The sequence below is a fragment of the Thunnus thynnus genome, chromosome 18, assembly GCF_963924715.1.
Source record: "Thunnus thynnus chromosome 18, fThuThy2.1, whole genome shotgun sequence".
Classification (NCBI taxonomy): domain Eukaryota; kingdom Metazoa; phylum Chordata; class Actinopteri; order Scombriformes; family Scombridae; genus Thunnus; species Thunnus thynnus.
In genome coordinates, this window is record NC_089534.1 from 12,083,054 (window position 1) to 12,108,581 (window position 25,528).

General features: G+C 42.0%; 2 protein-coding genes across 3 annotated transcripts; both read right to left on the bottom strand.

The window, feature by feature from the left end:
• LOC137169006 (E3 ubiquitin-protein ligase pellino homolog 2) lies at positions 1-12,364 on the bottom strand. Its single transcript, XM_067571938.1, has 7 exons — positions 12,003-12,364; positions 7,031-7,160; positions 6,468-6,569; positions 5,050-5,247; positions 4,630-4,815; positions 4,242-4,447; positions 1-4,068 (listed from the first exon to the last, which is right to left on the bottom strand). Exons 1-7 carry the CDS (start codon positions 12,080-12,082, stop codon positions 3,684-3,686), a joined length of 1,287 nt encoding a protein of 428 aa, XP_067428039.1. The 5' UTR covers positions 12,083-12,364; the 3' UTR covers positions 1-3,683.
• A 9,814-nt stretch (positions 12,365-22,178) lies between these two features.
• On the bottom strand, positions 22,179-25,187 carry arf6a (ADP-ribosylation factor 6a). 2 transcript variants are annotated; one of them, XM_067572743.1, is made up of 2 exons: positions 24,963-25,187; positions 22,179-24,826 (listed from the first exon to the last, which is right to left on the bottom strand). In XM_067572743.1, exon 2 carries the CDS (start codon positions 24,045-24,047, stop codon positions 23,520-23,522), a length of 528 nt encoding a protein of 175 aa, XP_067428844.1. In that variant the 5' UTR covers positions 24,048-24,826; positions 24,963-25,187; the 3' UTR covers positions 22,179-23,519. The 2 variants fall into 2 exon arrangements, with proteins under 2 accessions (XP_067428844.1, XP_067428843.1); XM_067572742.1 differs by having other exon boundaries at positions 24,958-25,187.
• Positions 25,188-25,528: the final 341 nt, after the last annotated feature.

The window sequence follows — 25,528 nt, forward strand, 5'->3', positions numbered from 1 at the left end:
TTCAACTTTTTAACAGGTTTATTGACATGTGTATAGCGATTGTCTGTGCACCATACGATTACAGAAGAATATGATATAAAATAATACAAAATAGCTGTACATAACGTGGATGTTTGTTTTCTTTTTTTTTTAAAGGAATGCTTTGTTAACTGTGAGGTTTTTACGCTGTGTATTACGTGTCAGCTACTCACTCACCTAATAAGATGAGTTCATAAGTTGAGGCGGTTCAGGTTTTGTCATCTAGAGCGAAAGTTGATACAAAAAAACAAAAAAAAAAAAAAGGAAGAGCTAATAATGTTAATGATGGCATTAAAAACAACCTGATGGCACTCAAAAATAGATACTGTATCTGTATCAATAATACTAAAATCTAAAAACAAGGAAATTGCATATGGACACCTATAACCTCAGGAAGGTTTGAATTAAGAATAAAATAAAGGTGGAAAAGTAAAGAAAAATGTAAACTAAAACAAACAATATAAACTAAAAAAAGGGTAGTGCAACGGTTCTTCCATCCACATGCCAATGGTGTTACAGTAATTGTTGTATATATTATCTTCAAAAGCAGGATTCACTGGATTTGGCGTGCTTAGTAAAGGGCAGCAGATCGAGGTGTTTTCATAGCCTGTTTGTGCCTGTTTCACTAAAACCCTTTTTTTTTTTTTTTTTATTAAGACCCGTATGTGACTGATCCTGGATCTGTGCTGATCTACCTTACTGTATGCCTTCTAAAAATTTATCCATTACATCAGATACATATCCTCACACCTAATGTCCTATTTATGCGTTTTGCAGTTCCGAAACCTTCCTTCAGGCCTTGCCAGCTGAGAATCTGAGATTACACACTAATCCTGAGCTACAGTAATTACAACACTACGTCAATTATCCACCACACTAGGGAGTTTAAATCTAGTATTTAGACTTCTTTTAATTCCTCAAATGGTATCACTTCTTTGTTCCAAGTGGTATCTTATTTCATCAGCTTTATATTTTCCTTGATCGGTCTAAATACAAAATGAAAACGAGTGTCGATGTGGATATCTTTCTGCAGTGAATTAGTTTGGTGGAAAATATTAGCATAGTAGTACAAAGTGGGATTCGAGAGGTCTCATTTACAAACGTCACGCATCTATCAAGTATGAGGTTTTTTTTAGGCTCTCTCTCTCTCTCTTTTTTTTCTTAGTTTTTTTGAGAGGTCTTCCAAAAATAAAAATAAAAACAGAAATGCTTCAGTTTTAACAGCTGAGGACTCGGAAGACATCTTTGTCTGTCTCCTCTCACGAGGATAAACGCTCTCAGTATGAAGGAAGAACAGTTTGGCAATCCACCGTGCAAAGTTTTCGAGTAAGTGTGTGTGTGTGTGTGTAGTGTACATACTGTATGTGTACGTTCAGCACATGCAAGCTAGACACAATTTCATGTGAGTGTGTGTTATCAATTATACGTCTTCCACACTTGAGGCTATTATTGAAATTATCGGACTTGTTCAAGCTAGATCGTCACCAAGCTACACCATAATATTCAGTTACAAAAATAGTATCACAATATAGACCATTCAATATGAGCACCAGGGAAGGCTAAATATAGCCTGAGTATTTGGCTACATTCATTGTCTGGGCAATGTTTTTTTTTTTTTTCTTTTTTTTTTTTTTTAAACGGTAGCAGTGTGTAAGTGTGTGTGTTGGACACAGTGTTGGCAATGTTTTCTCACTCACAAGCTCTCCTACATCTACCATACGATAATATTCTGAAACATACAGAACTTGCTTACACTGAGTAACAACAGTTAACTAAAACCGATTATCAGTTAGAAAAATAGTTGTTGTTGTTTCTTTTTTTTTTTTAAACACTGAACATCTGAAAGAATTCCTCCCACCTCCCCCAAATAAATCCCTCCCCATTTCCTAACAAAATAGTTTTCTTTGAAACAAAAAAACAAGGTTATCTTTTGAGGTTATGCAAGGTCAAACCTTTTGACACTCCATCACACTAACATAGACCCTGTTTAGCATAATTCAGTAACCAGAAGTGTGTTCAAGTTAACACAATATGACAATACAGACTGCCGTGCTCCTGCGCAACCTAAACACGCTGATTTCCGTCGGCATGATCAGGCTACTTGATGCGTCTGAGATGATTTAAAAATAAAAGGTATGTCAGGTATGTCATCGCTAACTCGGTTGTTCACTTTGAAATTCTAGTGCTTTGGTTGCATCACACACACTTAGATCATTGGTCTGAGACCTCACTTGGAGATAAAAAGAAATCCTGAATTGAACACACCTCTGGTTGAGCCCTTAACCTGGAAACATTTCAGCCATGTTTGAAGTGAACGCTGACTTAACACTTGGCTAAAAATAGCAAAACATCTAGCTTATCTATTGGAGTGCTATTATTGCTTTAGAGAGTTATGAAGTGGATTTTACCCAGTTTTGTTCCAAGCCCTTGTTTGTACTCTATCTGCTTGATGATCGGGAGGAGATCTGGTGTGGACAGGGGAGTTTATTACCTTACACATTAAATTAACATTACATAGATGTAATGTTCCCTCAACGCTAATCAAAGAGTCTGCAGGGTTTCATTCCAACCAAATACTACAAAAGAAGCCTCATTTATAGAGGTTGCTGTGTGTAGATTTCACACACACAAGCAAAAAAAAACAGCATATACTGAAAATATGCTGAATAAAAATGGTTTATAATTTCCCCTTTCATGAATCACTAAGAACTTGAAATGCTCCATTAGAGCACAAGCCCCCAATCCCACCTTGTATCCTTCCACATTTACCATAAGTGGTTAATACTGTCCGCTGAGAATGAAGCTATGAATATAAATCAGCTGGTCATTTAGGCAGCTTGAAAAGAAAAAGTTTTCACTGCATGTGAGAGGAGAAGGGGGGTTGTTGCAAAAGTTGCGGCCAGATGGGTTACATAACGTGGTAATCAGAGCGCTGGCACAATCAATGACGAAAGAAAGCATTGAGTGGCAGCATTTCACAACGTCCGACCATTTCAGAAATTAGTTAGAAGGAAATCAGAAGTGAGAAGTTGGTAATCAAAGTGAAGATGTGCAATACTACATCCCTATTACTGTACAATACTGGCATATACTGGTTTTTCACTGAGTGAAGGACACACACAGACGCTGCAGGTGATCCAGGTAAACAGACATTTCCTTTCTACTGTGTAAAAAAGCTACCTGTCGTTTCATACATGATTTCTGAAGCAGCATTGATTAAGCTTCCTGTGTATATAAAATATGAGAATCTTATTTTTTTTGAAAGTTGGGTAATCAGTGAGACCAGCTTGTGTAGTATTTGGTTAGAATGACAAACACCAGACTCTTCCATGACAGAGAACTGGATTTCAATTAGATTTAAGAGGAAAACTGTCACATGACAGTATTGACTATTCAATTATGTGTTATTTAGTCACCTATCCTCCAGATCCTGAATCAATCAACAAGCATTGAAGGAGAAATAAGGGGAAGGAATCCTCAGCCTAAGGCTTCAGTTAGTAATGTAATGTTTGTTGTGCACTCAGAGCGAGTGCCCTGAGAGTAGAACACACATGCTTTTATAATCCAAATTACCTTTCAATACTGAATACTAAGCAACGTTTGCGACATGAATGAAGCTCAGGCATCTTTCTGTTACTGTGATAGTGGTTGCTGTGGTGCGGTGACTAGTCGATAGGGCCCTGGAAGATGAGCCGTGTCCAGCCGGGGGAGCTGAGGGCAGTGGAGCAGAAGGGGCAGACGGGTCTGAAGGCGTGCGTCCCGTGTGGCAGCGGGGTCTCAGCCCAGTACCTGGCTGTCCTCTCTGAGCAGACGTGGCCGCATGGCACAAAACCGTGAGTGGGAGCACCGGCGTCCACGTACACAGCGGGCTCACACCCCAGCCACAGAGGCACGTAGGGACCCACGCTCCTGCAAAGGGGACATTCTCGGCGGACCGTGGAGCCGTCGCCCTCTCCTGGTAAGTCTTCTCCCTCAGATCTCTGGCCCCAGTCGTGGCGTCCGTGGACATGGCCACAGGTGAGGTAGACCCAGGGCTGTCGTTCTTCAAGGCTGAAACAACAAATCAAAAGGCGTTAATTTTCCAGCGTTGTGTGACAAACAAATCACAACATTTAAGAGTTTTTATACAAATAAAGATGAATATCCTGATAGGAAATAATCAATATTTTTCAAACAGTAACTGACCAAGCACACTGTCGTATAGTCAGGTTTTTGGCACCCACCTGTGGCTGCGTGGCAGGCTGGGGAAGGCCAGTGTGCTGAGGCCTACAGGGCACTGAGGCCGGGATGCATTCAGCTCCTGGCGAAGTGCTTCCAGGTGACGCAGGGTGGGAGCACGCAGGAGCCCCTCTCCCGTGCGCCAAAGCAGGGTGGCACCGCACAGATCAACCAAAGAGCCGTCACGTAATGCGCTGCTCTCTCCCTCCGCCTTGCAGAGGATGACACACAGAGACACGTGCTTACAATCAAACTGAAAATAAACCCCACGCATTCTTCATCACTTCACTCCTCTAGAGCAACCTAATAAGTCTAGATGATTCTATCACTGATTGATATAATTCAACAGACCGTCCAACTCTACTGCGTGTAAACATATCTGCAGTGACTCACCAGTTTGCCCCGGCTGGGTCCAGAGCGTGTCTCCCGAAGGGCGTAGACGTCACCGCAGACAGAGATCTCCCTCCACAGACCTTGCTTGGGGTCCTCCGGGAACCCCTCCGGGTGCATCACTAGCACCCCGTTGGTTGTCAGGCCATCCATGTGCCCATCAGGGTTTTTCCATTTGGTAGCTTTCTCCTGCGGTAACAAAGAATATTTTAAATGACTGAATCTAAATATAGAAGCCATTATTGGATGTAAGTAATGACATGAAATCTGTACAATCACTGAAGACAAAGACACAAACATCACAAGATAACCAACACGGGCTGCTCATTCTTTGAAATATTTGCACCGTTCCCTCTAATCTATTCCTGAGTTAAAATGATCTTTTACAATATTTATATATTGTGACATAATCAGTCTACGTACCCCTAGGAAGATATTTTTGGAGGAGTCAAAGCCTGCGGCATAGATGCGTGCAGTGTAGGGAGGGTTGCGCTCACACACCACTCTGCAGGCAAAACGCGAGATGGTGCTGGGAGCGATAGAGGGGTCCTCCCCCTCTTTTCCCCCTCCGGAGGTGTCTGTCACCACGAAGTCAATGGGGCTTTCTGTGGAGCGTCCGATCTGCAGGGGACGAAACAGAGAAACGCCCACTGTAACATTCCTGGAAACCATTCATCAAAACAAATGCTGATTGAAAGTGATAGACGACATCGGTGCTGAAATAACTGCAGTCATAATTTTAGACTCACACTGGCTTCATGTAGGAGTTTGACATAACTGTGACTTTTAATGCTGTGAGTGATTTCTTCATCACTTGTACATAAAATGAATGTATGATACTATCATAGGAGCAGTAAGCTTAGCAGTATTGAGGTATGATTTTCTATACCATCAAAAATACAGACGCTCCCCTTTCTATTAAACTGATACGGAGACACTATATTGAGGTGAGGTACTGTAGTGCACAGCACGTGTCACCAGAGGTCAGTCTCTACTGGTGGAACAGGCAGCTGAGCTGAGAAAGATGACGACTGCTAGTGGTGGTGATGTTACAGGACTAGTAATAAAGAAAAGTGCCCCTGCCCCTGTTTGGAAGTATTTTGAGTTTAGTCCCGATGATGAAAGGTGAGTTAGCCTTCTTCCAACTACAAAAGCAGTTTATTAGCCACGTTATTTTATTCAACTGCTAGTATGCCGCCACCACCCGCACATCATCTCTGTTCAGGGCACTGACGTGTCGGTACCCGCCGTGGCAACAAATGTCACTGGGTTCTCCTGCAAGAATCTATGGAAGAAGGGCACTTATCTGCTATATATTCATTATTCTATGGGTCATAAGTATTTAAACCCAGCAAGACTTGTCTAAGTAGGCTAATTGCATATTAGATACACAGCATTGTAAGTTAGACAATGTCATACATGCTACCTGACTGATCACCTCACCAACAGCTCAGCTTTTATGTTTTGTTTTTTACACAAATACCATATCACACGATAATATCAAATACCCTGTTGGAATGTCAGGAAAGTATGAAGGTATGAAAGATACTGCCCAAGCCTAAGGAGCAGTATTATGAATAAATATAGACTTTCTTAGAGATTTTACACATAAGCCTTTATTTTTAATAATAAATGGTCACCGTCCTGAACCAAAATAATCTACCTACTGCAGAGAGTCCTTTGATGACATTACATAACAGCATATTTTGGGAGACACTTGCTCGCGTTTACGAATTTAACATCATAGGAAAAATGATTAATCCTTGGAGAGGAATATTTTGTTCATGACATGACTTAAGGAGGATGGATGAAAAACCCCTGACCATGTTGGTGTGTGTTACCTGGAACATGTCTGTGTTGTTGTCATGGCAGTACTCAACCACCACTGTCTGGTTCCGGGACAGAGTGAAAGAGATGCTGTGCTGCCCCCTGCTGTGCACAGCCTGCAACGACACCAGTGACAAGCAACGTGAGCTGAAGCACTCATCTTCTGGAAAAAGTCTTTTAATTTTTGTTAACCACACATAAGTTTGACTGGAAGACGACGTCACTCAAAATGCAACAAAACGTATCCACATTCACAACTGTAAAAATAAAAAGTTTCATACTGTAATATTGCATGTGACAGCAGCATGTGAGCATGACCTAACGCTGGTGAAAATTTCTTTGATTTTCCTACATCGTCATGTGTCACAAATCATCAAAAAAAATCATGCATCTATATGTAGGCAGACACACACAGATGGACAGCACACATTCGCCACATGCCATGCTTAGTCACCCTTCCTCTGGCCCATTTATGAAAGAGAACAGGGAGTCACAGGAAGGAAACTAATGCTAACACACCGGTAAAGCATGCAGTACACAAACATGCGCACATACACACACACACACACACACACACCTTGCTGTCCTGTGGTGTGTTGAGGATGTGCACAGCGCTGGGTTTGACACCATTGGCCTTGGCCCTTCGGTACAGAGCGAAGCGGCTCTTTCTGCGCCCACGGTCTCCGCTTGGAAGAGAGCCATTGTACCTGAGAGAAAGACAAACAAACACGAGCATGGAACAAAAATAAGAACATGGAAACAAGGAGAATACAAAGGCCACACGTACGCAACTTCATCGAGCTTCATTGAGGAAGCCAAATGGTGGAGGAAAAAAAAAAAACACTTATCTCGTTTGCAACTGTATTTGTGGTCTGTGTCGTAACTTGTGGGTAAATAAATCTATTAATAAAGTGCCACTGATGCTGCCCAGATGTCTGAAGAAATAACTGCGAGGATAGAGGAAGCTGAATTGATTTTGTGCATCTTCACAGCTATATTATCGCAGATTCTTTAGAAATGAATTAAAACAGCACACACAGGGCCACTCGTGATTCATATTAAACTGCCGAGCCTCGATGAAAAAGAGCAAATACCACTTGATCTCACTCGTTCAGGCTGTACTCCAGGCTCATGCTCACTGTAGAAGAGCTCGCTCTTTACCTAACTTTTTTTTTTTTTTTTTACAATGAAAAGCATTTGCAGCACGGCAGAGTCATTTTCACCATCCATACGGCGGCTGTGGCTCAGGAGTTAGAGCAGGTCGTCCACTAATCGGAAGGTCGGTGATTCGATACCAGACTCCTCCTGTCCACATGTCGAAGTGTCCTTGGGCAAGATACCGAACCCCAAATTGCTCCTGATGGTTGCGTCAACACCCTGCGTGGTAGCTTGCCGCCATCGGTGTGTGTGAGTGTGTGTGTGTGTGAATGGGTGAATGAGCAGCAGAAACATTTTGAAGTGGATAAAAGCGCTATATAAATACAGACATTTACCATTTATCCATACAATAATAATAACCATATGGCCTTGACTAAGTGCTGTAGTTGGGATTCAAAATGCGACTTTAAAGGTTTGTGTTCATTAATAGAAGCAGACATGTAAATTTAGGATTCTTCTTATGAAACTGATAAATAATAAATTCTGGTTCATGAGTGTTTTATAATTCAATATCAACCTTTTTCCTGAAAAGATGATCTCAGTTTTCATGCTTTAATTAATGTGGCATGATGTCAGCTCTTTTCTGGTGTTGGATCTGACTATAATACTGACTCTGTCCTCCATTTTTTTTTTTTTTTTTGAAGCTGAGTCAAACAGAATTTTCACAGTTTGAGTTCACGCAGAAGGCAGTCGGCTGGTTTTAAGGCTTTTTCACTAATCAGCAGTGCATGGTCCTTAAGAGAAACTATTCACAAGATACCCAGCGGAGAAGAAGACTTTGTGAAGGACAATAACTCTGGCTTCGCTCGCCTTCAAACTGGTTCAGATCTGGGGGCATCTGGTCTGATCTGTCTCACAGTGATCTCTCAGCGAGGGGTGAACTCCATCTGCATGCTCTGACAGTGTTTGTACAACACAGCTCTGCAACTGTGATTGATTGATCAAGCAGTCTTTCATAAGACAACAACTGATTATGTGATTCATCAGATAAAAATGCAAATAAACAGCTGTTTATAGCTTTTTAAATGCAAATATTTGCTTTCCTTTATCCTTTTCATGGGAATACAAATTGAATACTCGGCCAACAAAAACAGTGTGAAAACAAACTTGTGATAATGATGATGCATTTGTCATTATTTGTTACATTTATACCATAATTGATTGATTGGTCAATTGAAAAAATGATAAACATCTGTTTAGACACAAATAAGGATTTTTTTTTACTAAAAAGAATGTTACTTTATTTGACTAACTTAGATGGCCAGCCTCATTATCTTCAGATAAACTTTTACAGATGCTTTTGCTCAAAGCAAGGACTGTGGATTTTATCCCCATCACTTACATTATAAGCACAGTAGGAGGGGATCTTTTAACGGTCAGTATGATCAGGAGGAATGATTACAGTGAGCAAAAACCTGCTTCAGTGTTCATATGGGCACCTGACTATTGTTTTAAGGCAGACTTGAAATATAGTGAATCTATCTTTTAACCATATAATGCACAAATTAAAGGGGTACCAAGAAATTAACGGAAACAAAAGTCATTTTCTGGCATTTCTAACCAGATCTGCGGCAAATACAAAGTCTCTCTAAGTGTAAGTGTATGTGTACATTTAACTTGATGTACATTTTATTCATGTTAGTGCTGGTAGTTCATTCTTGTCCACTTTTTGGTTAGGATTAGGATGTGTTTCAGTGGTTTATTTTGCGAGTGTGAGTCTGAGGCCAGTTCGTTTGCATTTTTAATGAGCTCTACTTCCATGAATCTTAGGACAAAAAAACTGAGTTCTTTTGGGCAACAACCCTGAAGTCAGAGTAGGGCAAGCAGTCACAGAACACTGTAGACATCAGGTGCGTTATCTAGATAAACCTTCACACAGGCCACATTTACTTATAAATGTAGAGTCCAATCACAGAAGATGATTCAGTGCTATATGCTCCCTCCGTGGCCCTGCCTGTCAGTTCTAATTGGACCCTGTCTGACAAGAGGAGTGGTGGGTCAGGAAAAAAAAAAAAAAGAAACATGAGGAAAGGCATCTGAGGGGTCTGGTTAAGAGGCAGAAGATGTGAAATGAGACCAAGGATGAGAAGGCACATGGGAGAAAATCAGCTTACAGTGAGAGAAAAGGTAGCCAGTGCTCTGACAGAAACAGACAGAAAACCAGTCTGAAGTTATCATGAGTATTTCTGACAAAAAAAGCAAAGCAAAATGGATGAAATGTAGCAGAGCGCAGGGAGAAGAGATGGTGAGAAAGGGGCTGAGAGACGACGCGAAGCAGAAGGTCGAGGGGAAAGGCCAGTGGAAGAGCAGCTTCACTGGGTATGATTTGACTGGGCAGTTCTGGCCTGCATCACGTGTGCATCATAAAACACTGTATGAAATATTCACTCCTTCTGCCCCCCGACACGGGGTTTATTTTCGTTGAGGGCACGCCACCGAGGAGGGCCTGCCTCCGTGAAAGTCAGCACTCAGCAAAACTGTGGCAGGCTGGCAGGGAAGAGACCGGGGTGAAAGAGTGAGGTATGCGACACAGACGTCGTGTTAATGGTGAGATAAAAAGGTGTGGGGGAGATAAGCGGAGAGGGCAAGAGGGTTTATGCATAGTGATGGGAAGAGGGTCATGAGGTAGGAGTGAGTGGACAGGGCAGCGCAGTGTGGCACGTTGTCCAGGCTAACTAAGGTAATGAGCGATGGCAGACAGCCAATGCAAAGATCACATGGCCGGCACTGAAGCAGGCATCGACCACACGGGGCATGTGATCATCAAGGCTGACAGATGCAAAGTCAAACCACACTTGCACAAATGGGCCAGGAAAATATGACATCTGACAGGAAGGAGCAGAAAGAACAGCCTGTACTGACGGGTATCTGCTGTCAAAGTCATGTACATTTGGGGGCAGACGACCTCCTATCTACGTATATCACCCATCTCTGTAATCGAATTATGACATTTTTAACATACTGTAAACTGTGTTACATAACAGAATAACAGTGAAAGATAGTATTTCAGCTATAACTATATCTATTTACCCCATATCACTCAGCTCTTGTTCACAACCACAGACAGGATACCTCTAATAGGCTGCTAGCCTGTGGCCATCACTCTGGCAGGGCAGGATCAAACCAAACCTCAACCACTACAGTTTAAAAGTGAGCTAATACGAATGCATTTTCTACCCACAATGAAGCACATTAAAAGTTTCAAAGAGAGCACACACCGCAGAGGCCGCTTGTGTTTAAGCTGCATGGCCAAAACTTCCCAAACAGGCCGTTAAATGAACACTTGTGTATTCTGATCTGAGGACGTAAAGGGCTGCTCTGTTCAAACAGTCAGATGAGGAGGAGGAAGACTAATCAGTATTCTGATGCAGGCAGGCTACAGCCTCCTCACTCCATGTTCAGCCGGAGGGGAAGAGATAGGCCATTAGGTCAGTTATCTTTGGCATACACAGGAAGCTCTGCAGGGCAACAGGGAGGCCTGTGTAAGCCTGAATATGACTGTGTGTGTATACATATGTGTGTGTGTGTGTGTGTTGTGGCATTTTCTGGTCCCTGCAGACCGCTGCACAGTGTGGAGCTGTAGGGGTGGAAATGCTGTGGAAGCTGGTGGCTGTCATCAGCACATCCTGCCTTCTGTATATGTGTGTGTGTGTTGGTGGTTTTCTCCTCCTCCTCCAGCTCCTTCTTCTTCTCCTTCTCTGGCATGGATGGTCATCTGGCTGCGACGTTTTATCAATTAGTAATAAAAGATGACATAGGCTTTATGACTAAATCATATGAGCAAGTGGCATGGCTTTTATTCCCAGAAAATGATATCATCTTCAGTCCTACTTTTAGCAATCACATACCCGGCATAGTATGACATCATTGGGATTTTCAGCCTGAGCAACCCAGCGCTGCTTACCCCTCCACCCCCCCCCCTCCTCTACAACCATTGATCAAAAGGCAGCTAGCGTTACATCCGTAGTAGCCTTATATACTATAGCTATGGCAAAATCAGCTCCTTTTAACACTCAAATGCAGCATACATGATGCTGAAACAATGAGGGGGCACAGTTTCAAAGAGATCGTGATTTCATTTTGGAGCACAAAGTTAGTTTGTGACATTACTACACAGTCTCTAGACCGGTGGTGGGAACGGTGGCAGTGTAGAATACATGAGAAATGAGGTAAAATATGCTAATGTTACACATGTAATGTCCGAAAAACGACGACAATATCGATATATTTTATAAGAGCAGTGGATTAAACCTGAACTCACACGTCATCTGTAGGTTTATTGTGCGGATGGAGCCGCTACACATTTAGCGTTAATTTACCATTGGAGCGTTTCTGCATCCTACACATTTTTTTTTTTTTTACTATCGGTTTAGGTTTTTAAACAGACTTACCCCAAAATGACCAATTCGCCGTATTTTACCGGGTCTTTAACGGGCACATCATCATCTCCGTCTTTTTTCGGTGAATTCATCAGACTGGACTGCTCCAGAAGAAGAAAAAAAAAACGCGTCCAATGGCAATAGTGGTGAGATAAAACAATGCTAACACACTCGAAACTGTAGGGAAGTGATTTGGGTTGTAGTCTATCAAAGTTTGGGCACAGTTGGGCAAAGTTTTCCCTGACTTCTTCTTGTTTGTTTTATTGTTTTAATCCCGTGAAGGAGCATCTTTTCGTGGCTTTAATGCCAGTGTGTAGCTAGTTTGTATCGCGACAAATCTGTTCAGTAGCATAGGATACAACAACGGCTAACGGCAGGGAGTGGGGCATACCATGTTTTGTAGGGGTGGTCGCTCGAAACACATCTCTAAATAGTGAATAGAATTGCCTCTACGTGCAATAAAACACGTTTATCGCAGTTATATATGTAGAAGAATATTGTACTAATGATTGGGAGGGAAGAAACCAATCCACATTCAATATACAATTTTACTTAAGCAGGATCCCTCCTATGGAACAAGAAGTGGGTGCAGCCTTGACGAGAAGCTGGCTCTCACACTGATAGAATAAAATGAGGCATTTCGAAATGCAGAGGAAGTGCTCACATCCTCTGGCATGTAGAGGCGTCCTGGAGCAATTCAAGTTTGTAGGCTGGGGTATTTTATGTTAGGGATGAAAACCATATAGCTGTGATCTCGTGGGTCATTATGGAGTCTGACGTAATGAGATGCTACAAGAGGGGTGTGGTGTAGCTGGGGATGTGGGTCACCATTTGCGCCCCAGACGAGACACCTTTTCTTCATGTCTGCCTGCATGTGGGAGTTGGGACAGATATAGGCCGGCTGGAGCCCACACTTCCATCTTTCTCTCTCTCTCTCTCTCTATCTCTCTCTCTCTCTCACACACACACACACACACATACACACACTCACTCACACACATACACTCAGAGAGACAGAGAGTTGTGTACTTACTCATAATGTTGTGACCACATGAGGGCAGTGCACTTCAATTGCAAAGAACAACTTTCTAGACTATGAAGTTAGTGAAGTGTAATTATTCACACCAATATGTATTTCTAAATAGCATGTCCACCTGTACATTGTCCCATTACTGTATACACCTATGTGTGTGTTCTTGTTGGAGGTAATGCATCCATACTGGAGTGTTTGGAGTATTCGTCTGATCCTGTATGGATCGGACACACCTTTCTAGTCACTGACTTGTCACATTTTCCCCCGAACAACCTGGTTGTTGTTCATTGTTATTTGATGAGACAGAAAGCAAAGCCTCCGCTGCAGGCCTTTTTGGACCGAACCCAGAGCTGGACAGAACCCAGAGCAGCTGACATTTAATCAGTCTCCACAGCGGCATGGCTGCCTTCATCTGGAACAGTAGCCTGCTTCATGCTCTGGCTGGGTGGTGTAACATGTAGTGGCTTGTATGCAGGGTAAGGCACAGAGGCGCCATGTGGTATTATGTATGACACTGCAGTGTGTGGTCATGTTGCTATCGGATATGTTAGTGTCATTCACACATTTGCCTGTGCAAATTTACACACATTACCTGAATGATATGATAACTTCAAAATGGAAATGATCAGGCCCTCACTCACACATAAGCTGCATAAGTGCTGCGACTACAAAGCGACTGTTGATGACAATGAAAAGGTTGATGACTCATGGATGAACTTCAGCATAAACTAAACTAAGTAACCACACCCGTCGTCTATGATTGATAACCCGCAGCAGTCAAAGAGTAACTAATCAACCCACTGGAGTGCTGACTCATCTCACAGGGGTTACATAGTGGAAGTTTCGCTGTGTGTATCAGAAGTTAAACCTCCAACATACTTTTCTTGTGAGATACAAACTGGATGGACCAGATGTGTGTGCGCGCGCGTGCGTGTGTGCGTTTCACTGAGAATGTGTGTTAAGTTTCTTTCTTATCCACACCGGGATTAAGGTCACACCCTTCTCACTCTCTTTCTTTCTATTCCTCTATCCCTTCTCATTTGTTGTCTCGTTCCCCTGCTCTGTCTTTTCTTTCTGGCTGTCCCTTTTTGACTGAGTTTCAGCATTAAACCAAAAAAATATGTTTGGCCTCCATCATGCAGAATGAGTCCCCACTGCTTCCCTTAACTGACGTGGTTTACGGCCATAACAATCAATCAACAGGGCAACGGATTAGTTTGCACTGTGAGGATGATTTACTCCTCAATTTCAAACATTCAGAGCCTAAAGAATGATCTAACTCTGAGTCAGTTCCACTCCATGAAAGTTAATGACTGTATTTTGTCATGATTATGTAGTACCTTATTAATCATCAAAGGAGAATTTCTCTTTTCACTGAGGTCATAGCACAGGTTGCACAGGGGTTCATCAACCTGCTCATGGATACTTAGCAGGACAGATGCTTGTTGTCACAGTCGGTTGTTGTTCATAAAATGTCTCGCTGCTCACAACATCACCCACACTGCTGCAAATAGGCAAGGAAACAGTTTATATTTACAGTGTCTTTCCATGATATCACCAGTTCTGCCATTTAGATCCTTTTTCCAGTTAGCGCTATCCAACTAGTGTAATGAAAAAAGTTTTGATTGACAACCGCTTGATCTTCTGATGGTCTCATGAGCCCAAGAAATTTCTCACAAGTTCATCGCAGTGTGAAGTCTCGGCTGGCTTGCACGTTTAGCTGTTGCTACTGCAGCACGTGGCCGCTGCTGAGTGACTGAATTTACTGCCAAGAATTTAGTGTTTGTATCCACCATTCACAAAGTATACATACCTATTTGAGATACAAATGCCGCACAGCACTTCAGCTAAGTGAGTCTGCATTATACAACAATATGAAATCTCCTTTTATGGCAGCTTGCTTTAAAATTTATGTCACCAACATCACTGTAAAGGATCTAATCAGCCAAATTGGGGAGGTATTTGTAGTCTTTACCACAGTGTGTGGTAGCGAAACAACCCTTTTGCATCATACAAGTTATCTAGAAACCATATTTGGTGAGCAAATCACGAATCAGATTGTATGCCTAATAGTGAACATGTGGAATGCATTACTTCTGCTATCATTATGCAGCATTTGGCAGCGTGTATCTCAAGTCAAGCAAAGCATAGCAGAAGGGGTGGCCACTGATAATTTAGAAGTGCATGTTCATGTGGAATATATACAAATATGACCTATGTATTAACAGACAATAAATATTGTATATAAGTATGTAATTAAACTAAAGAGACACAAGGATAAATCATATTATTTAAAACAGACAAGATAAATAGATAAGAACTCTCTTCTTTTAAACACGCACTACATATTTGCATGATATCGCTAATCCTGTGGTATTTTGGTTTAGGAGCCCATTTTCACATACTGTATACCATAATGACGTTCTGCGGTCTCAGCTGACTTGCAGAACAGACAGAATCCATGATGAATGTGACTTCGGGATTGCTTCTGGATTGTTTCCATGATTTCTATCAGTGACGTAAAGATGCCTCCGGGCTGACTTCCTCAATCTGGATTTAGTTGATGCCAATTTAAAAGATGGAAATAGATATCTGGTCGGAGAACGGCAAGTAAGGGATGGGAGTCAAGACAGTCAATTTACCACTTAGATGTGCTACGGCCGTCTGCTGCTGAGTCTTTGTCAATGTTGCCGTGGCTACGAGAGCAAACAAAGAACAGGTATTTCTGTTATTTAGCAACCCCATCTCCCCTCTTTGTAGTTAAAGCTTAGATTGGCCAGAGATGGGAATAAAAACCATAAAATAGAGCAATATTATAGTTATTAAAACACTAATACAGAGAATAAAATCACAATACAATCTGGTGCAGGTATATGTGTGTATGCATGCCCAGGTGACAAGAAGACTGTCCTACTGCACCTGTGTTGCACCAATACACACATGCGGAGGCAGACTCCTCCTCACAGAGCAGGCATGATACTGCAGATAGCTCAGCATATTCCCCATTCTCTATAGGCACTCTCACACAACAGGCTCTGCTAGTGATTTTGGCTCCCTACAGGGAAGACTAATTGCATACACAAGCAGGTTTGTTGCAAAACACAGAAAATTAATGGCGTTATTAACTGTGACAAATGCTCGTAGCTATATATTGTTCGTAATCGCTTTAACAGACTGTCATACACATGTGCAGCTAGTTGTGAAATATGTGCTGATTCTAGGGCAGTTTGATTGCACGTCATGGTGAATGGTTTCGTAAATTCTGCGCATTATTGAGCAAGACGAGAAAGATGATGTGAGATCATGTGAAAAGCAGGAGATAGGGAAGTAATTTGAGGACATCATAGAAAAAAAAAAATTCTGAGCCAAATCACAGTCAAGAAAGTACCAAACCTGCTTCCGTTCTCTTTGTCATCACTAAGTTGGGCAATATACTGTGTGTATTCCATTATTTTAGTTTGAAAAAGTCCTCAATTATGTCACTGCAAAGAACAGGTGCATTATGTGCAAGGGGAAACACATTAAGTCTGTAACATCATTTAAAAAGTACTGTGACACATTTTTGTAAACTGTTATCTTGAGAAAAACAGGAAACACTGCCCCAGTGTGGGTAATGAAACTACACTATACCAGGAGGCCTTTTTAGTAGGACAACTGCAGCTCAGCTTAAACACTGACTGGTGAGCTGAGACGTCCTCTCACAAATCATTGAGCTCCGTGAAGCACCCTGCCATACATGTACAAGACCCAAGCACTAGACTTCCACACGCAGCTGCTAGTGTGAGCTACGCAGACTGCTTTACACGAAAGCAGATGGCTCTTCAGACGGGTCATTAATAAGAGTCAGTGGGAAGGCGGTGTGTGTGGCGAGTTATTTTTGGACTCTGTGTTGTGTGTTATTTAGGGATAAAAGTTGTATTGGTGATTCTATTTTGGTGTTTTAATGTGTGAGTAGGTGGTTGCCAACAGGCACCAGAGAGAGCGAGAGAGAGCGACATTTAGAGTAATTGGCTCCCTGCTCAGTCCAACAATATTCCACAGCAGACCTATTAATAATTACACAACATGCGGTTGACAGCCTTTAACCTGGGTCCAACAAGTTTTATTATGTGTTGAAACATAGTGACACTTGTTGATTTTTTTTTTCCTGTCACTGAAAATAAAATGGCAGAGGGGAATTAACTGAGAATTAATTAGATAAATGAGTGTGTTTACATATGCACCGCTGTCCTGGTTATGATCAGGTTTTTGGAGTATCCTGGTAATAGTTTGCGCATGTAAACACCTTATCAGGATTTCTGAAATCTGGATAAGCTCTTATCCTGGTTTTCAGAAACTTGGATACGCTACCTGTAGTAATCTGATAGAAACCAGGATACTGTGGCATGTAAACATCTTATCCAGGTTTCTGGACGTTCTGTTGGTACAAAACATAGTGGTTTAGATGTTGAGGAATCAAGACACAACTGGACACAGATGATCAGAAACCTGGATACTGTTAGAATCACGTAAACATGTATATGAATAACCAGGTTTCTTATGTTCTATGTAAAACGCCATATCCAGAAGATGATCAAAACCAGGGCAAGATTCAAAACCAGGAAACTCGTGACTGCACTATTTCTCAGTTTCACAGCAGAAAGTCAGTCATTGTAATTACAATGCTGTTTAACACACACATAATTTACTTCATAATAACAATACTTCACCACTACTTCTTCACTTTAGACATGACATGATAGCCTAGGCAGTCTATAACACGTATCTCCACTATCCTGTTAATCTTATTTTTTTCTCAATGTGTCCATCTGTTGCTGTAGTGTGCCATGTGTCACACAGGAAGGTTGCAGCATATGTCACTTCCTGTCATGAACGAAAGCACAACTCTGCGCTCACCCGTCACTTCAGGTCTTTATCTATAGGGGAAAAGTCTCTCTGTAAAATAGTAAATCATGCAACTTCCTGTTATTTCTTTCAGTTAGTTTTTAGGCTAAAAGTCATACTTTGCACTAAAATGATAATATAATATAGATTTTCTACTTAGTCTTTACATCCTGTTTCTTTTTTTGTTGTTGTTTACAGTGAAATAAAGTGCAGATTAAATACATTGTGAGCAAAACCTCGTCCACAATCAAAGTGAAAATCTGCATGTATCAGTTTATTTCATTCTGCTTTTCACAGGTTTATGCAAGCTCTCCACCTGCCCTTGTTTACATATTTCATACAATAAAGATTCTGTTTTTTTTATTATTATTAAGGCTGGTAAAAGGCAAGAATTGCAATGCACAGCCTCCGTTAATTACATCTGGGAGCCCGAACCACTGCTGCTGCACAGGGTCGTGGCGGCACACATCCCTCCCACTGCACAACCTCTCCGCCAAATGCAAACACAGGCCTCAGGGCTCTCTATAATTATTAGCACATTGTCCAAGGCTGAGGGAAATGCAATGTGGGACAGATTCTGAAGAGCTTACAACTGCCTGCAAGCTGAATGTCACTCGGCATGCTGCTTTTATGACACTGTTTAAACCGGCCCCATGACAACCAAGACACTAAGACTGTCTGAGCAGCAGCTCCGGCCCGTCCAGCTAGTCCTAAAGTCCCTTTGTGCGTGTCAATAGTGGATGTTGTTAGACAGGAAATACTTTTGATGAAAGGGGCTGATAATCATTCAATCAGAATCTGTGGTTTTGAGCAAGATCCTACTACAAGGAAAACAAAAGCAAGGGTGAATCTTATTAAGATTAACTAAATCATTGGTTTGATAAGGATTATGTGTTGGAGGAGCACACAGTTTTTCAGTCCTGTTGCTCATGGCAACTGGAGGACGCGCTGTCCTGGGTTAGTAATACTCCAGAGATATTGGAGACGGAGGCAGTAAGAGGGTTGTGACAGCTAAACAAATGGCTGTAAAGTAGATTATATGAGCTTCCATACTCTGAAAATATATTTCTCAAGTGATGAACAGCAGCTTGTTTATGTATAGAAGATTTCTAATGAACTATTTAATTGTTGCTTTTCATATGTCATGGGCGCAATCTTACAGTATAACCCAAAACAGAACAGCCAACAGTTACTGACAGGGCTTTTTAAAGACTTCAGTTCTCTAATTAATCTTGTTTAATCTTGTTAAATCAAATAGTAAATTTAAAGGGAGATACAAGTGCACACAGCAGTCATTACTGTAAAGGAAAACTGTGTTTAACCTCCCGCTTCATCGTAGGTGGTCCACATAATTATGTTTTGTAAATGTTGTCAAAACTTCTCGTTCCAGTTACTTTACATTCCACAGGTGCTGCGCGTACAGTATCTATTACACCAGGAAATCAAACTAACATTTAAACACATTTGTACAAACATGACGGGAAGAAACTTGAAGGGCGAGACTTTCACCGAGCGCTTCACTCGGCCTCTGACTCTTTAACTAAAGTGAGCATACCATCTCTTAACTCACCAGTTCTATGGAAACAACTGTAGGCAGATATAGACAGCCTGCTCCCGAGGTGTGAGTGTGGAAAGTGTGTCTACTTCAGATATCACTACATAGGTGTTTGTGTGTCTTAAAACGCATTCCGCGCGTGTAACTGCATTCAGCAAGTACACATAACATGTGTGCTGGCATGACACACATCACTGACAGCTCTGTTCAGGACCGGGTAAAACAGGTGGATATTTCCTCGAAAGCACATGCTCATGGTATTCTTGTCACATTTTATGACTATGAGATCATCAGCAGCAGACTGCTTCATGTTGAAATGCACATTGTCTCTATTTGATGGTTTCCTGGTCCGCTGAATGAAGAACCCAAGTGAGATTAAAATCAAAGAGGAACGCCTGAGTAAACAAGTAACACAGGAACTGCCAATAAGCGCCATTTATAAGTATTGTTTGAAACCAACCCCTTCAAAAGGCGCACAATAGTCCGGTCCACCCCCACCCTAGTGACACACAATGGCAGCGCTCAGGGCTGAACCTGAACGCGAAAGCAGGTCTGCTCAGGCTTTCATTCAAATCCAGCTCACTCGTGCTTCCGTAGCAGCTTTCGCTAGGAGAATGCTGGCAGGAAGCACATTTCAAGTGAATCACATCTGAGGTACTGATGTGACTGTGTCTTTAAAGGAAAAAGACTCCTAGGAAACTGAAAGAAATGTTTTATTGTATGTGCGTGTGTAGGTTTTGACGAGCATAACCACCACTTCACATCATGAGTGTATGAAAGTTGTCTGTCCGCAGCGACGCACTGTGACAGCTACTTCCTGACAAAAAAAAGTGTTAAATTTAACAGTTATGGCTGGTTAAATAAGTCTTACAATGTGTCCTTTAACAGAGGGCCACAGGTGAACCTGACAGCATTTGACACCAGCCAATGTGTGCAGTGCATCTGCTGCTGAGTGCAGTGACAGCTGTACAAAAGGCCTCTGACATGTGCAGCATAATTCACTTGCTCCTTGCTGATGTAACATCAGGAGCTGTTTCAAACTGTTTTCTCTCTCTCTCTGTCCACATTTCCTCTCCTGGATTCATCCTGAGAAAAAAGAGAGAGACTTCATTTTGGAATTTCCACATCCACAATTGAGAGTCATGGGTGGAAAAATCATAAGCAAACAAGATCATACTTGACACTGCCGAGGCACTGCCCTCGACTGTTCAAATAAAGCGGTTTCATTACAATAGCCCTCTCTGAAAATGCAGGAAATTCCTGTAACTGAGGTTTCCAATTCCCCACAAAAATATACAGCAGGAAAGTGACAGCAGTTTCAGGAGAGATAATGGGCTGCGGCATTTGTCTGTCTATCTCGGTTTAACTGCCTGTCCTTCAATGCTGGACGCGTCACATGCATGGTCCTGCTTTCAGCACAGCAACAGGTCAAACTTCAAATCAACAGGCACAGAGCAAACACTGCATGAGCAAACAGAGCCTTTCCAAATGCAGAGAGATAGAGAGCAAGCATTCCTGCACAGGAATTCTAGGCCTCTGACTCTCCTGAACATTGCTGTAGTGACATATTAGGGAAAAAATCCCCAAATATAAGCTTTTCAGGAAATTAGATAATAACTGTCACCCCTAAAAAACAGAAAATATATTTAAACTGCAGTTGTTTAAACTGCTTAAGTTCAGCAATAGTTCAGCCAAAAACCTGCATTTAAATAAGATTTCCATATGACAGAAGTATTTTACCTGCCTGTGTTTATGTTTAAGTCAGAATGTGACACTTATTCTTACTGTTTTTGCCCACCAACAGGTGACTCACCCTTCAAACCACCAATTTCCATGACAACTATTATCTTCTTCAAATGTTTCCTGACTTCACATGCTGATGTCACTCCCGTCAATTCACACCCGCCTCTTATGACCTTAGACACACAGCTCTCTTCCCTTCTTATGGTTTGGAAATGTATGAGCCATGATATAAAGCAGGAGAACAGAATAAAAAATGAATGGCTCTGAAATGGTGGCCTGATCTCAGTTCTGCGCCTTAGGGCGAACTCGCATACCCAGGGCAAAATGCCAGACTGGCAGAGAGACCTTTTCGTGAGGCTGTCACCCTAACCTCAGTAGTTACACAAGCATGAAGTAAGACACTGCTCTCATCCTCAGCCAAGCAAGTTCTCAGTAACCCAAAGTTGCTCTGCTTTATGAACAAAATCTCACCAGAGTGTCAGATTTTTATCATGACACTGAAAGAGATGACAATATAAATCTTGTATCGTAAGATATGTGTCATTTCCTGTTTATGAAAGTGTTGATACTGCTGTGTATTTGAGTCCTGTATGTCCCTAAAATGTCGTGGTTTCCACATCACCACCTTCATTATCTGGCTTTGTTTGAAAATGTCAAAAGGCATGTGCAGAATCAGCGCCCTGATGGACAAAGTGATACTTCAAGAGCGTCAGCAAAGCAAGGTTTACCTGACAATCACTTCTTTGAAACCAGATATCTCATCATTTATTCACAGCCAGTGACTCACACACGCAAAGCACAGAAAGGAAACAGACTGGCGCTTGCTAACTAGTCCTTCTTTCAACCATTATAACGCCCTAAACTCTCACTTCCTCTTTCATCAGCTCAACTTTTTCAGAAGTGAAATATTACTTTTGCTCCTCTCCACACATAACGGTTGCAGCTGCTCATTGAAAAGGCGTCACTTCCGTACTGATCTGGATATATCTTTTTATTATTTCAATCAGCATAGCAAAAAAAAAAAAAAATGGAACAAAAATAAAACAGAGCAGTATCTATGATCTATTAACAGAAAGTTGGTTTTGGTCTGTAAGACCTTAGGTGTGTACAGGCAGAATGATAAAAAGAAGAAGAAGAAGAAGAGGGTCGCAGTCACTGAAGCACCTACATGGAGGTGGCAGGGGGGTTGGGAATTCCGTAAACACTTGCTGGGGTCCAAAAGTCAGTCACAGAAAATCAAATGTGCACAGCCAGCTAACTGGTAATCCCTCCCCATCCAAAAGTGCAAACTCAGCGGTTGAGAATACCTTCTGCCGTAGTAACTGTCTTGATTTTGGGGGCACCTGTAAAAGCCGGGCCCCTTCTAAGGCAGCTGAAACTACAAAATACTCAACAGTAATGGAAGCTCTGGGAGAAAAAAAAACAAAACAAAAGAGGCAATAATAGTAAGACTGGTGGTAACAGATTCAGACCCTGAAACAACAAAAATATATATCCATATCACAGTGTGTGAATATCCAGCGTCCACATAGTGTTTTTCCAAACAAACCACCACAGTAGACATTATGGATGTAATCACTGCACAGGAAATAAGTACGAACACATTTCCTCAATCATCCCAGTAATTGTACAATCAATTATGAAAACAGTTTCTTTTTTTTTCTTTTTTTTTTTTTTTTTGAGGTCCTAACATATCCGAAATACACATTCTTACAAATTATAGGCAGTTTGAGCCATGAAGGTGATATGCTGATGCAGGCGATGGTTTCTAGGAATCCATGTGAACAGGTTACGTCCTCAAAAAAAGGGGGGTGGGGGGGGACTGGGCTGATCCCATCCTTTGGATACGTAGCTGGGTCGTGAAAATACTGAATGAGAGCTAAAGCAGGGGGGCAGTTTGCAAAAACAATAAAATGTCCCAAAGTCCCCTAAAAGAAATTATACAAAAAAGGAGGAAACATAATAGAATTTGCAGCAAGAGCTCAAAGAACGCTTATTGTATATTTAATCAGTACTGATTATACAGAATGTGAGTGAAATACTACAGAACCAAAGCGAACTACGCAAAAAATTAAAGGAAAACCAGCCAAAAAACAATAGTCTTTTGTCTAAATGAAATATAGTGAAGTCATCATTATGAAAAAAAGAAACAAAACAAAAATATAATTGCTACTCTCTTTGATACATATACTGAGCAGAGAGGTTGTGTTATTAATTGCTTCAGATTGCATTTTTTTTATCCTTGTGTTTTCATTCTCAGCTACTTTTCTGCGCCTGTAGCCTCCAAGTGTCCAGGCTGGTGAGGGGAGAAACATTAAGATTTGTAATTTGAGGTAAGCCAGGTCAGGCCCTCGTATAGTCCATCCCCTGTTGTCGCACACGAGGGCTGAACGTACCAATTCCTATCCCTGATCCGGGTCAGGCCTAGCTTCTCCTGGATCTCGTGGGGCTTCATGGCATCTGGGAGGTCCTGTTTGTTGGCGAAGATCAGGATGATGGCGTCCCTCATCTCCCGGTCGTTGATGATCCGGTGGAGCTCCTGCCTCGCCTCATCGATCCTGTCCCTGTCGGCGCAGTCCACCACGAAAATCAGACCCTGGGTGCCTGTGTAGTAATGTCTCCAAAGGGGCCTGATCTTGTCCTGCCCCCCCACGTCCCACACGTTGAACTTCACATTCTTATAGGTGACGGTCTCCACGTTGAATCCAACTGTGGGGATGGTGGTGACCGACTGTCCGAGCTTCAGCTTGTACAGGATGGTAGTTTTACCAGCAGCATCAAGTCCAAGCATCAATATTCTCATCTCCTTGTTGCCAAAGATCTTTGACAGCATTTTCCCCATCTTGTTTGCTGTGCATAAATACTTCAATAGAGGGAAATTAAAGCTTCTCTAATGAGAAAGAGAGAGAGAAAAAAAGTTTGTTTTCAGGGCAACTTACAGTAATGTGTGCTGGGGAGCCCTCCACGTGATGACAGCGGTGGGCTGACACAAGTGTCAATATTCAAAAAAGGCAGTGACTCTCAAGTTTGTACAGTTGGATAGCGGACAATTTAGTTGGAAGTAATGACAATGATGATGTGACCTGAGCCGGCGACTTTGAGCAATTCAAAGGGAGCAGTGTGTGTGTGTAGCCCTGGTAGAATTGGGTGGGGATATATTTTCATGATCCACTGCCCTCCGATGTAAGAAGAAAAAATTACATCCCCTTGTTTCAAACTAGCCGTTGAGCACAGACTTGCTTCAGAATCCACATTTCAAGTCTGTTTTCTCGTCCAAAATCCCGTTGATATCTCAGTTAAACTGGATATGATAGAGAGTAGTTTCTTTTTTTCTTCCTTTTTCTTTTTTTTTTTTTTTTTTTTTTACAAAAGCCTTCTACATAAATCAGGCCCTGTCCAAGCCCGGGGTTCCCACTTCCTCCTTGGCTGCCGGCTGTCCACACTTGCCCTTAGCCAATTCCTGTCGATGGATTTCAAAGCAGAGTGTTTTTCTTATTAAAAAAAAAAAAACCGCACACACACCCAAATGCAGCTATAATCTCCGGTCCGTTTCTGCACCGGGACATCCAGAGGAAGAGCGCTCAAAAGGTCATTGATTCATCCGACTTTCTTCTCTTCCCCCTGTGACACAAGAGCGGTCCGGAGAAGGGAGGGGTGTTAGTACAGAGGACAACTTTGGATCCGAAAAAATATTCTCTATGCGGGTAGAAAAGCTGAACAAGAGCAAGTAACATAGACAGCGGTGAAAATACCTTACGTCTGCGGCAATCATCCCCCAGTCCCCGGGCCGTTTCTCCCCGCTCTTGCCGCTCTCTGTCTCTCTCTTCCTCCCTCTCTCTCTCTCTCTCTCTCTCTCTCTCTCTCTCCAGCCGTTCAGTCACAGCGGTGGCGGACGGTGCTGCTGTGTTACCGGAAAAGGTGCGGACCCAGATCAGCCGCCACTTCCTCTACACTGCTCACACACACTGGTGCTGCATTCAAATGCTCCGCAAAAGCTCCGACATCTGACGACACAAAAATCATAAAGGCGTAAGCATGGAAACTGGGGTGTGCCACCTGAATATATTTTGACGTTTCCACTAGTTACAATGTTTTTTTGTGCCTAATGACCTGTAGTTGGTCATAAAGTCGCTAACAAATAGAGAAAAGGAGTTGTTTTTTGTATCCAGCACTTATCTTGTGGATGTCTACACAACTACTTTGTTTTCATTCATATATTTTGACATTAAGAGTGTTACAGTGCATCAACTGATAACTGAAAAAAAAAAACAGTTATAAACATATTAGTGTTGCATAAAAAGGATGTATGTGTACAAAACTCAA

Bases quoted from the DNA above. Each gene is read 5' to 3' on its own strand.
- LOC137169006 (XM_067571938.1), bottom strand. From the start codon at position 12,082: ATGAATTCACCGAAAAAAGACGGAGATGATGATGTGCCCGTTAAAGAC. The intron at 4,448-4,629 runs GTGAGTCACTGC...ATCCTCTGCAAG, and splicing joins GACCCAGCCGGGGCAAACTG to GCGGAGGGAGAGAGCAGCGC. The intron at 4,069-4,241 runs GTGGGTGCCAAA...TTGTTGTTTCAG, and splicing joins AGCCTGCCACGCAGCCACAG to CCTTGAAGAACGACAGCCCT.
- arf6a (XM_067572743.1), bottom strand. From the start codon at position 24,047: ATGGGGAAAATGCTGTCAAAGATCTTTGGCAACAAGGAGATGAGAATA.